This window comes from Mus pahari, chromosome 21, assembly GCF_900095145.1.
Source record: "Mus pahari chromosome 21, PAHARI_EIJ_v1.1, whole genome shotgun sequence".
NCBI lineage: Eukaryota > Metazoa > Chordata > Mammalia > Rodentia > Muridae > Mus > Mus pahari.
The window spans coordinates 47,604,749-47,617,923 of NC_034610.1; the positions used below are offsets into that span (position 1 = coordinate 47,604,749).

Here is a 13,175-nt window from a genome sequence, read left to right on the forward strand (position 1 = left end):
GTAATCTCAGCATTGGGGGGGGGGAGGCAGGGGTGTTGGGGAGGAGGGGGCTGGGAGGACACATCAAATATACCTTGGGAAAGAACATTTGCAGACCACAACCTGAATGGGAGAGCCAGGGAATAATAGAAACTACTGCTGAAAAACAAAGTCTTTTTTGGGGGATTGAACTTTTCTGTAGGGATATGTTATGCATGCAAATAAGAAGTGGGTGGGTGGGAAATGTTGTGGCTAAAGGGATGGCTCAGAAGTAACACCACTGGCTGTCCCTGGGTTCAGTTCCCAGCACCCAAATGGCAGCTCACAACTATCTGTAACTCCACGTTCAGGGAATGTGACACTCTTGACTGGGCCTGTGGGCACCAGACAGACACATGCTGCACATATATACATGCAGGCAAAAACCTCATATACTTAAAACAAAAATAAAATCTGGTTTTAAATCGGGAAACAAAATATAAACAAATTATATGTAGACAAGAATGAGCTACATTGGGGCTGGAGAGATGGCTGGAGAGAGAGAACAGTTAAGAGCATTGACTGCTCCTCCAGAGGGCCCGAGTTCAAATCCCAACAACCATATGGTGGCCCACAACCACCTGTATGGGATCTGATGCCCTCTTCTCATGTGTCTGAAAACTGTGACAGTGTACTCACATATATAAAAAATGAACCTTAAAAAAAAAAAAGAATTAGCTACAGTATTTTTAAACTAGGTAAAAAATTCTAATCAGCCTAAAATTAATTCAAAGAGCTATAGTTACCTAAATGTAATATAACATAATGTATTTTATATAGCATATATAACAAATACAATGTATAGCATTATATGTATAGATATATACATATCTATACATATATACACATATATGCATATAAACATATATATATACATATACATATATACACATACATACATATATATATATATACATATACGTGTATATGTATATATATATATGTATGTATTTGAGGCAGGGTCTCATGTGTACCAGGTTGGCATTGAGCTTGCTATACAGCCAAGGATAACTTTGAATTCTTCATCCCCAGACCTCCACCTTCCAAGGAATTACAGGTATGCTCCACCAAGTCTTGTTTATATGGTCATGGACAGAGAAGGCAGTGCGCACTGCACTGGTCTCAGGCGGATGAGCAATGCCAACCATCAAGAACACTGAGAGTTGGAGATGGGGCAGCCCAAGGAGAAGCCAGACAGGGACTGCCACGCCGGCACACTGCAATTCTCCAGTCGAACGCATCTTCCAGGAGCTCAGTCCATTTCTCGTCATGATTAAATATAGACTTTTATCATTGCTTTCTTCTGAGGCTCGTGAAGAAGCATTAGTGATGAAAACGCATAAGAAGCTACAATACATATTCAGAGGTTAAAAAACAGGATGGTGCTTCCTTTAGAAAGCAAACAACTGAAAGCTAGATCTCCATTCATGACTCTGCTCCGTGCTGAGCACACCTGCTCTCTCGTTTACCCAGGAGCACTCCTGGCCTCCGCATGACTGAGACAGGTAAACACCATGTTGACTGCAGTAGGGTTCACTCCAGAGGCACAGATAAAGGAACACCAGGATCTGTGCGCACAATGGAGCTTGTTTAGCCACGAAGAAGAATAAAGTTATGTTGTTGCAAGAAATGTAGATGCCACAAGAAAACATCATCATACACTTTCTGCTAACTGAAAAAAAAAATCGAATTTGTTTTTCATATATCAAGCTTGAACTAACCAAGAGACACCCACTAAGACTGGAAGCAACAGGATATGGCCTGCTTTCTGGAGGTGGGATGAGGCAAGAGACAGCCCAGCTGTGGAAGGATGCAGAGCTCAGTCATGTTCTCCAGTCCTGACCTCTGGGAAGAGAGGTCCTCCTGCCCCAGACCATTTCAGCCCCACTCCACCCCCAAACACTCCTGCAGGGCTTCAACCTCCTGCCATCTTTCCAGAGCCCCTGGGGCTTCTGAACCCCGAAGAGATTCAGGAAAAACAATAAAATGCTGTCAGAGACTCTAAGAAAATACATGTTTCCCACCTCAAACTTCTTCAAGGAAAGGGGAAATGAGCAGAAATAACAAAGAGATGCTTTCTTCTCACTCTGGGGTGGGGACCAAACAGGTCTTGACCAACCAGTGAAGACAGCTACATTAAAGTGACAGATGCTCCTTAACTGTGAGGTCACACAAAAGCTATAGCTGTGTCTTATGGTGCAGTCGACAAATGGGGACCTCTTGAGTATTCATGGGCACCTCTTGAGTATTCGTTTGACTGTATAATGTTTTTCCTATGGAAAAATGACTTTAGTAGTTCAGAAAAAAAATGTCTGGAACATGTATTGCCCCTGGTTATTTGAAGACTTACAAACATGATTAGGTCATAATTTACAGGAACCAAGAGGGTTTTTTAACAATACCCACTCCAGGGTAGGAAGATGGTTCAGCAGTGGGTACTGGAAGCCGGTTGGAGACCTTGAGCTGTGATCCCCAGAAGCTACACAGAGCCCCAGTGCTGCAGTGCAATGCATGGTGCCATTCCAGGGCTCCTACAGCTGGGGTGGAGCCTGGAGAGGCTCTGAGAGCTTGAGATGCCGATAGTGTGGCTTCCTAGGCCATGGGCAACAGTGACACTGTCTAAATAAGGCAGAAGGTGATGACCAAAACCCAAGGACATCCTTTGACCTCCACGTGTACATCCACACTTATACATATGAATGTGCACACACACACACACACACACACACAGATTTTAAAAGTTCCTAATGATGTAGAAGATGTATATATATATGCTATGTTTTTATGTTTATATATATATATATATACACACACACATTTTATATATATATATATATATATATATATATATACACATACATCACATATATACATACATAGTGCTTATATCAAATGATAGGTATTGTTCAATATTAGCTAATTCTTTGACTTCATGCTAAATTAAATCATGAAGCATCTCCTTTAAATCCCCACTGCAATTCTTGCTTTACTTTTGATTTTCCATCTAATTAGGCAAGTAACCCAGCTCTTCCTACTGAGTAGGACCAGATTTAACCCTTCCAGACGTAGTTGCAGGAGGACCTTGCCTTCATGTCACAATTCCTCCCCAGAAAGCCCCTGAGAGGACAACAGAAATGACAAACACCCACCAAAACCTCAGAGAAGCCAAAGCTCTGTAAAACTTAAAGACCAACCAATTGCACCGGTGCTCCAAAGAGCTTATTTACAGCCTGATTTCTCAGACAGAGAGCTGATCTACAGTGTTTTATGTGAATCGCCAAACATCCTTCTATGTAATTTTCTCAAACCACAACACACACACAGAGTAATCTCTGAATTAGAAAGCAGAAAATTGCTAGACTCCTATCCTGTCATGCGGACAGGGAAATACACAAGCACGTCTCTGGGCCTGGAGATGGAATGAGGTCTTCTGGTCTCAAGGAAGTTAGTTTTAGAATAATAAAGAACTGCACTAACAGCCTAGCCTGCAACCAGTGACAGGCTCTCTGCCCTTGGTATCGTCCCTGCTCATGTGAATTCAGGAATGCCAGGCTGCAAAGGGGAAGCACCAAAATTATAAACATCCTTGTTAACTCCATGCAGGCCCCGCTGATGCAGCCTTTTTGTAGTCAGGAACTGGATGAAGAGCCTCACCTGGACCATACAGACGACCCCCCCCCCTCGAAGCAAACACAAAAGAGAGATTATTTTAAGGACTCTTGAAGAAAAACACATACACCTGAATCGTGTGCCTATTAAGAGAACAATGAGACCACCAGCCTACAGAGGGACTCAGGAAACTATAGAATATTTACCCACACTGAGAACAAGCGTTCTGTCAGCAATGGTTGCGATGAAATCATTGTTGGCTGTGAAGAAAGCTTTAGTCAGGACTAGAAAAATGTGCTTTTTTTTTTTTTTGCAAATTGCCTCAACTGAACCAAGAAGAGTAGACAACCTAGTCCAGCCAGTTACTTTCTGTCTTTAAAGGAGACAGTGCCCTCAGCTCAGACAATAACAGCTAGGGTTTGCCATGATTTTCCCACTCTAATGCTTCCTGGTTATGTGTTCACCCTTCTGGTTGGTGATATAGCTTTGTCCTTAAAATGTTGAGACTAATTCACCCGATCCATATCATTGAGTTGGCAGTATTCAGGCAGTGCTATTATTGACTTGCAGTCTCGAATAAAACTGCCTTCCCCAAGGGAGTTCATGGATGGATGGGGTAGAGTTTGCTTCCATCTACAGTTCCTTAATTGCTAATGAGACCGAATTAATTGAGTCGTTTTTTCCTGTTCGCCTGCTAAGATGTTTGTCATTCTATTGTTTATGTATAGAGGTTGACTATCTTAGATCCTAATCAGTATTCGTGATATCTATAATTTGCTTCTATGTGCAATGCAGATGTACTAACCTATGATGTTCCTTCCAACACACATTAGCATTAATGTAGTCTAATTAAGTTCTTTTGTAATTTTGTTAGTATTGTTCCAAAAAGCCCCAAGGTCATAAAAATATAAGTGAGAAATATGGATTTGCCATTCATATTTAGGATATGTCAAGTAATAGGTTAGCTTTGTGTACATTGTGAGTCAGGGATCTAGTGTTTTCTTCATGATGGGAACTAACCATTTTGGCACCAATTGGGCAATTGGGAGTTTGCCAGATAGTGAACAAGGAAGCAGATTTACACAGCAGATCCTCAACTTCAGGCCAGAAAGACCTGTGACACAACACATATGTTCACACAGCATTCTAGAGCGCCAGAGCCTTCAAAGAAGGGTTAGATCATATTCACACTGTGCCTTTCACAGCTCACAGCAGACATCAACGCGCTCATCGAATAATCAGAGGCGAGAGCCTTAGAAGTCACCATCACCTTCAAGGTCCACCTGCCTTACAGCCAGGAAGATGGATGGATGGTAACATTCACCTTTTGCTTCTGCTTGACTTATATCAAGCTCTGAGAAGCCTTCGGCAAAACAGAATTCAACCCTTGCAGGGCCCAGCATCAGAATGTTTCTGGTGCTCACTGCTTGCTGGGCTGAAAGCTCACCGGTTTGAGAACAGTGTATGAGCTCCACATGGGCATCTTCATAGCTTTGCCATATCCACTGATGTATTCCCTGTGGTAAAGGAGACAGTGGTCTCTGTTCTTCTGTATCACCCTGGGCCTCCCAAATGGCAAATTTACTTTCACCGTTGCTGCGACTAAAATTGAAATAACATACAACATTTGTGGAATTAGTAAAATTGGTAACCTCCACTGTCTGGGTACGTATCAGGCATTTGGATTAATATTTTACAACAACCCTGGGAGATAGGTTATTATCTCATTATGCCCACCACAAAACTAAAGTCAGATAAGTAACCAGGCTAACCCAGGGGCTAAGCAAAGATCTGTAGACTGCCTTCTCTACAGCTTTACCATTTAAGAGCTCTCAAGATAGAGAATAAACCGGGCAGTGGTGGCGCACGCCTTTAATCCCAGCACTTGGGAGGCAGAGGCAGGTGGATTTCTGAGTTCGAGGCTAGCCTGGTCTACAAAGTGAGTTCCAGGACAGCCAGGGCTACACAGAGAAATGCTGTCTTGAAAAACCAAACCAACCAACCAACCAAACAAACAAAAGATACAGTTTAAAAGAAAAAAAAAAAAGACTCAAAACCAAAAGTGCCTATTTTATAGGCCAGTACCTTAATAACTGAAGAAATATTAGAGTTTTATTAAAAAAGTATGTCCGCTTTGGTCTGAAAGTTTATACCTTTCCAAAGTCATCCTGAAACCCTGTCCCCCAGGTGTTTGGAGGTGTTTGGATGGTGTTTGGAGGGACAGCCTTTAGGAGGTGATTTAGGTCACGAAGTGAAATCCTAATAAATGGGATCTGAGCCTTAGAGGTGAGGCCCCAGGGAGAATTTTACTGATGTCTGCTCTGCGGAGTAAGATTGAGACAGCATGGAATCTGCTGGCGCCTTGATGTTGGACTCAGTTTCCAGAACTCTGTGAAGTCAACTTCTGTTGCTAAGTCACCCTCTCTACCTGTCTTGGCAGCTGATGGCTTCTAGCATCTGTCTATATAATGATGTATCTATGTATCTATATATCTACCTACCAACCCACCTACCTGTATCATCTATTTCTATTTCTGTGATTGTATTTGCATGTTGTTAATATAATTCAACCAAAACAGCTTGACAATATCATTCATATATGTGTATTACACATATATGTATATATAATAAAGTATTATATATTTATATATATAAATAAATTTGAACTGAGCATATGCAAGTTTTTTTCTTATCATTCATCCCCAAACAATGTACTATAATCCCTACTCTTACAACATTTATGTTATATTGGATAGTATAAGTAATTTAAAAATAATTTAAAGTTTTTGGGAGACATAGACGCCACATGCACATACAACACCTATTTAGATAAGGGACTTCAGCATCTTCAGATGTGGGGTATCCACAAGAGGTCCAAGAGTAACCCTCTGTAGATATTAAGGATGCCTGGATCCCTATTTTACAAAAGGTTCAACTGAGGCATTATGAATTCAATACAAGAATACTTTTAAAATAATACATAATGGTACTAGTAACACAGGGAAACACTCGCGTAAACTCCCATGTGTGGGAAGCGGGTGTGGTCGCGCGGCAGCCAAGACGATGCCCTGGCTCATTGCCAAGCCCCGTGATCCCTGCTTGTTTACCAAGCACCTGAATGATCACGGGCACCTGAATGATCACATGCACCGGAATGATCACGGGCACCTGAATGATCACGTGCACTGGAATGATCATGCGCTGTCCGCCTGACACATAGCGTCATACAGCATGATATTGAGTCACTGACCTATCAACACCCACCCTGTCTTCATGCATGGCTCGTGTACAGAGCGTGCTGAATGCTGATTGGATGATGAAGAGTGGTGAGAGACGAGTGCAGAGGGTGTAGGGGGATAAATTGGGCGATTCCCCCGGAATAAGGGAGAGAATAAAGGAAGCTGAAGCTGAAGCGCTGCGGAAGCTGCGTGAACCCTGCCTTAGTGTATGTGTCGTCTTTGCCCCATCTCTGCTGGCCAGAGGCTGGGGCACACGGCACCATGGTGGGCCCGAGTACTTGGGATGGAGAGATGGAGGCACAGTGAAAGGAAATGATTGGCCCCAGGTTAGGCACAGGACAGCCACAGAGGTCAGGTACAAGCCCAGCATTTTAATCTGTTCATATCTTCGACAGGGACTAGCAGACACAGATGCAACATAGCACTGCAACCCTAACCCTAACCCTAACCCTAACCCTAACCCTAACCCTAACCCTAACCCTATTGTGCTCTTAGAACTCTGTGTTTGCCTATATAAAGGAGGAAAATGCCCATAAAATCTACATTCAAGAGTCTTCATGAGTTCAGTTTGGGAAATCTCCGAAGGGCGGTGTTGTGTATTATTAGTTCTCACCGTCACATTACTATTGACTCACCCTCTCCTTCGCTGAGATTTAGCCGTTGGTTTGCTTGCTCTTCTAGACTGGACTTCTAGAAAAGAGAGAGAAGCGGACTGATTAATCAGTGTTAGAAAAAACAAACAAACAAACAAAAAACCAGAGGGATTTCTGCCCTATTGTGTGTGTGTGTGTGTGTGTGTGTGTGTGTGTGTATTGTTAATGGGAACAAGCATCTTGACCGTAGGCAGAATTAATCGGGATGACTGCATCCCAGTGCTTCTCAGACTTTGCTGTGAGTATAGTTTCCTTAAGGACTTGCTAGAACTCATGTTCTGACTGAGCAAGCCTGGGGGAATGGCCTGAAATTCATTATGCATGTCTTTCTGACTGAGAAGAGATATATATGCAGCTTCTAAGACCACATTTTGAACAGCAAGAGGCATTCTTTCCAGAGAGGGGTGCTGGGATTGTAGTCGGATAGACGAGGCTTGAAAGACCTTGACTGGTGTATCCAACTTCTCTTGGACCCCTTCTATCTTTACAATGTGGAGCAAGTCACCCATGTTATGTTATTCATGATTTTTTTTTATGGCAGCTCTGTTGAGGTTATCTGGAACAGGATGTAGGAACTCTCCATCTGAAGTTATATGCACAGAGAAGAACAACACAACCCTAGGAGGACATTTTCCTGTGGACATGAGAAGCTTTACTGGACTGTCTGTCCTTTAAAGTCTTCACCCACAGCAGCAAGGAACAATTCCTACATGTACCCCTTATACTGTAAGTTCCTCTTAAGAGTCTTTGTCCTTGTGTCTCTTCCTAGCAGTGAAACTTAACCTTATCAAGAGTCTCCTGGGATCTGAAGCCCTCCCTCTGGACTCAGCCCAGGGCTTAATCTGTTAATAAAGACTGGCTCAGCACACACGGCCATTTTTGCAGTGCTCATTTGCTTCTACACCACTGCTCAACAATTGCCATGCAGCACACACCACTGAGTGTGCCTAAAACCAGATTCTAATCCCTGTGCCCTTTGTTCTAAGTAGCTGAGGATGATCGTCTGATTTTGCTGTAAGAAAGGGGTTTAAAAGGGAACTTGAAGAGCACCAAGATTGCTATTTTGAATGGTTAAAGCAAGTTCAACACACGCACTTACTCGCATAGTGTACACACCATAATCTCTCACTTCTTCCTGGTAAAGTTCAGTGAAACTATATACAATGACTCAGTAAGTAAGATGGCGCCTTTACGTTCTGGTAAAGACGCGAAATTGTTACTCACATTCTGTAGTTCAGGGCATGAGCAGTCTAGTGGGTCTGTAGGCAGTGGAGTAGTAAAACCACAGCCAGCAGGCGTTGACAATTCTCCTGCATGGGATGGCTTGTAAAACGGTGCCTTCAGAAGATGATTCAGACTGCCTCGAGTACCGTTGTTCGGTGCTGGTTGAATGTGCAGAAGATCTGTTTAAAAAAAAAAAAAAAAGTTCACTATAGCTTGGAGATGGAAGGCATCAATGAATGCCTTTTTGATGTGAATGACAAAACCACCCACAGTGTAATGCCTGTATCAATTCTACCGCCTATAGATTTATTTCCAGATGTGACTTGGCTGAGTCCCCAGCCTCTTGTCTGTCTACACTGGGACCATCCCCATGATGAATCTCCATGAGCTTCTATTTCTCTAGAGAAAAGCTACATTGCTTAAATGGTCACCTTGCCCCCTAAGCGTGCCATGAGTGTCAAGTATTAAGATGCTATCCTCTCTGTTGTTTGTTGGTATTGTTGAGACAGGCTCTCACTATGTAGCCCTGGCTGGCTTGGAATTGGTTGTATAGACCAGGGTGGCCTGGAACTCCAGAGGTCCACCTGCCTCTGCCTTCCTAGTGCTGGGATTAAGGCATAAACCACAATACTTGTAATTACAAAACCGTGTTCTTTGGCTTAGAGAGATGACTCGATGGTTAGACGCACTTGTTGCTCTTGCAGAAGACCCTAATTTAATTTTCAGCATCCATATCACTGCTCCTAGATGCCTGTGACTCCAGTTAGACACACACACTCACACACACACACACACACACACACACACACCATAATAATAAAAACATTAAACCAGTAAATTTCATTCGTTATTTACAGAACATTTTCTATTTTCCTATAAAAACAAATTATATCAAATATTTTATAGGCATCGTCTTTTTAGAAGCTCCGAATGATAACAGGGTCATATGAAACTATGCCTAACTGATACTTTTTGCTAGAGAGGGACTCTCTCAGGTCTAGTTAACTAGCTTTGGTGAGACAAAAAAAAAGGGCAAACCATCTTTTCCTGAGGCACCGGGTGGGCGCCTACTGTCAAATCTGTTAAAATCTATTAAAAATCACTATTAGTATTGATAATAAAGCCTTCATTTTTGTTTAAATGAACAAAGAATCGTGGAGGAAGGGGCCACACAGCTCGCAGTTAGCAGTGTTGGACCATCTGTTGCTGTCCTTTCTGCCTTGAACGTAAGAACTCAATCCAACAGCACTTATCTCAAACACTCTGCAGATGCCCTTCCTGCCAAAGACTGGAGCCAATTTCCTGGGCTCCTGAAGGCAGAGCCGCAGCCAGGGCTGTTTGAAGATACTCCCTAATGGACTTCGTGTAGTCCCAACCCGCAGTCATCCACACCTGGGTCAGAGAGGCGCCACTTCCCTTGCTATCTACCAGGGAGAACACATGACTAGGTCAATAATTGGTGAGATGCACGAGTCTCAAAAAATTGTGATTGGTGCTAAGAGGTAAGAGGGTACGTCAGTGCATGGTCCAAACAACCCGCAGGCCACCCAGAGAATGGGCTGGGAGATATCTTCCTGCACTGCCTCCCCTGATGTTACAGATTCATGTCTTGTAGATCTATATTGTAGATCTTCTGATCTACTGTCAGAATTGCGGGTTGAGCTCCGTAGCACAAAGAAAGCAGCTGCAGAGACAATGGCGGAGACAGTGGAAAATTCCAGAAGCAACAGGATGGAAGTGAGCAGTCTACACACACACACACACACACACACACACACACACACACACGCACGCACACACGCGCGCACACACACAGCTACGAGCCCCTCAAGGCAGGGGAGAGCCATCAGGAAAGAGAGCTGAAGAAGGTAGCAGCGGCAGTGGTACCCCGCCTCCTGAGTGGCCGGTCTAGATGAGTCCTGGCAGAAGCAGCCGCTCCCCGCACCCCGAGTAGTCTGCCCCCAACCAAGCTGAAGCAGCAGCCTGGTCAGAGAGTAAGGGCGGTGGGAACAGGAAAAGGCACACGCGAGGAGACTGTGTGGAGCCAGAGAAGAGAACACTGGGCCTTGGCCACCAAGTGAGTTCCAGAGGGTTGTAGCATCTCACAGGCTAGGGTCTGAAACCTGGTTGAGGACTGTTAACATCCCTGTTGCCAAGGGCCATGAGGCTTGGTACCTAAGACCTGTGTGAGGACTGAAACACCAGAGGGCGCCACTCGCCTCTGTTTTGGCTTAGCTGCCACTGCGGCTCTTCCAACTCTGGTAGAAAGAGAAGCTTACCAGGAACCAGGGTTTGCGGAGCTGCTTCCTGCCTACCCAGGGTATCCATCTAAGTAGAGCAAAGGAACCCTCAGCTGCAGACAACTGACTGGCAGCATAGGAGAAACAAAGTTCACTCACTATAGGGCTCCCATTAGAACAAAATGCACAGCGGGGCAGTGGTGACGCACTCCTTTAACCCCAGCACTTGGGAGGCAGAGGCAGGCGGATTTCTGAGTTCTAGGCCAGCCTGGTCTACAGAGTGAGTTCCAGGACAGCCAGGGCTACAAAGAGAAACCCTGTCTCGATTCATTCCTAAAAGCTCTTTGTACCTTAAAGTCCCCTAGATACAGGTGGAGATAGGAGCCGGAGTCTGCTTTGTCTTCTCATGTCCAGTTTGAATGAACATGCCGCCCTCTACTGCGTTCTTCAACTTGATTTTTCTGTAGAGCATCCAGTATCACTAACCTTAGACTCCTGTGCAATAATACCGCCTAAGACCTCTGTGGGTCCTGAGATGGTTTGTATATGCTTGGCCCAGGGTGTGGCCTTGTTGAAGTAGGTGTGTCATTGTAGGCGTGGGCTTTAAGACCCTCATCCTAACTGCCTGGAGGTTAGTGTTCTGCTAGCAGCCTTCAGATGAAGATATAGAACTCCCAGCTCTGCCTGCACCATGTCTGCCTGGACTCTGCCATGTTCCTGTCTTGGTGATAATGGACTGGACCGCTGAACCTATAAGCCAGCTCCAATTAAATGTTGTCCTTTATAAGACTTGGTGTCTGTTCACAGCAGTAAAACCCAAACTACGACAGGTCTAACCATCTCAACAAGGCCAGACTCCCTGACAGAGGCCCAGCTATGAGAGTCAAGAATTCAAGTTATTAAGTCTGCAATAAATTCTTTTTAAGGTTTTATTACATTTATGTATGTATGTATGTGTATGTATGTATGTATGTATGTGTGTGTATGTATGTAGTATGCTTTTATGTACTGTGATGGAGAAGCAGTACCTGTGCAACATCATGCATGTGAGGATCAGAGGACAATTTGTGGGAATCTGTTCTCAGTTTCTCTCCTTATACCATGTATGTTGCACGACTGAACTTGCCACCACCTCCCCGTACTGAGGCATCTGACCCCACCGTCCTTCAAATAGGGACTTTTTGTTCTCCTGAGTCATATTCAGTTACGACAAGCCAGCAGCAAGATGGAGAAAATCATCGTCTGTACATCTGACAGGGAAATTGCAGCCTCCTCCCTGCATTCTCTAAGCAAATGATCTCTCGATATGGTAGACTAAAGCAAGTATATAGAAGATCTGGTTCCTAAAACACTAATTCTGTAAAGTCTTTTTTTAACACTTAGAATAATAACAAGTTTCTATCTAAATAAGACTTTATTATCCTATTTAGTTCCAGAAGACTTCTCAATTATGTGAAAACACTTTTAAGCTGACTGTGTCTGTGTGTCTGTGTGTCTGTGTGTCTGTGTGTGCACTCACACATGCATGTACACATATGTGCATGTATGTGCACATGTATGTGTGTGTGCATGTGGAGAACAGAAAATGATGTCAGATCAACATCTTTCAAACATATTTTTTTGAGACGTTGTCTCTCAATGAGGCTGAACCAATTGGCTAGACTGGCTGGCTGGTGAGCCCCAGAGACCTGCCCGACTCTGTTCCGTCAGCAAGTGTAACAGAAGCTTTAGCACAGCTATTGATGGTCCCAACTCAGGTGTCTACGCTCGTGCAGCAAGCACCTTACTGGCTGAGATAGCTCCTTGGACTTAAGTGTGCTTATCTTTTTTAAAAAGTTAGAATTTTTATTTTAATTTTCTAAGTTTTATTAAACTATTATATCTTGGATTCCTAAAATACAAGATTTATCATTATTAGTAAAACAGAAGGCATCACGTGTGTCTTAGTCAGGGTTTCTATTCCTGGACAAAACATCATGACTGTACTGGCTGGTTTTCTGTCAACTTGACACAGCTGGAGTTATCACAGAGAAAGAAGCTTCAGTTGAGGAAACGCACAGGTGCAAGGCATTTTCTCAATTAGTGATCAAGGGGGTAGGTTCCCTTGTGGGTGGTGCCATCTCTGGGCTGGTAGTCTTGGGTTCTATAAGAGAGCAGGCTGAGCAAGCCAGGGGAAGCAAGCCAGTAAAGAA

The 13,175-nt window shown here is 43.7% G+C and overlaps 1 protein-coding gene across 1 annotated transcript in view; it reads right to left on the reverse strand.

The window, feature by feature from the left end:
• The window catches only part of Enpp3 (ectonucleotide pyrophosphatase/phosphodiesterase 3), a 64,085-nt gene that overhangs the window by 5,002 nt on the left and 45,908 nt on the right, over positions 1-13,175 (reverse strand). The window contains exons 17-20 of the mRNA XM_021221122.2: positions 8,744-8,922; positions 7,502-7,556; positions 5,075-5,229; positions 2,421-2,610 (exon numbers count right to left, since the gene is read on the reverse strand). Coding sequence (XP_021076781.1) covers positions 2,421-2,610; positions 5,075-5,229; positions 7,502-7,556; positions 8,744-8,922 — 579 coding nt within the window. The remainder of the gene's footprint in view (positions 1-2,420; positions 2,611-5,074; positions 5,230-7,501; positions 7,557-8,743; positions 8,923-13,175) is intronic.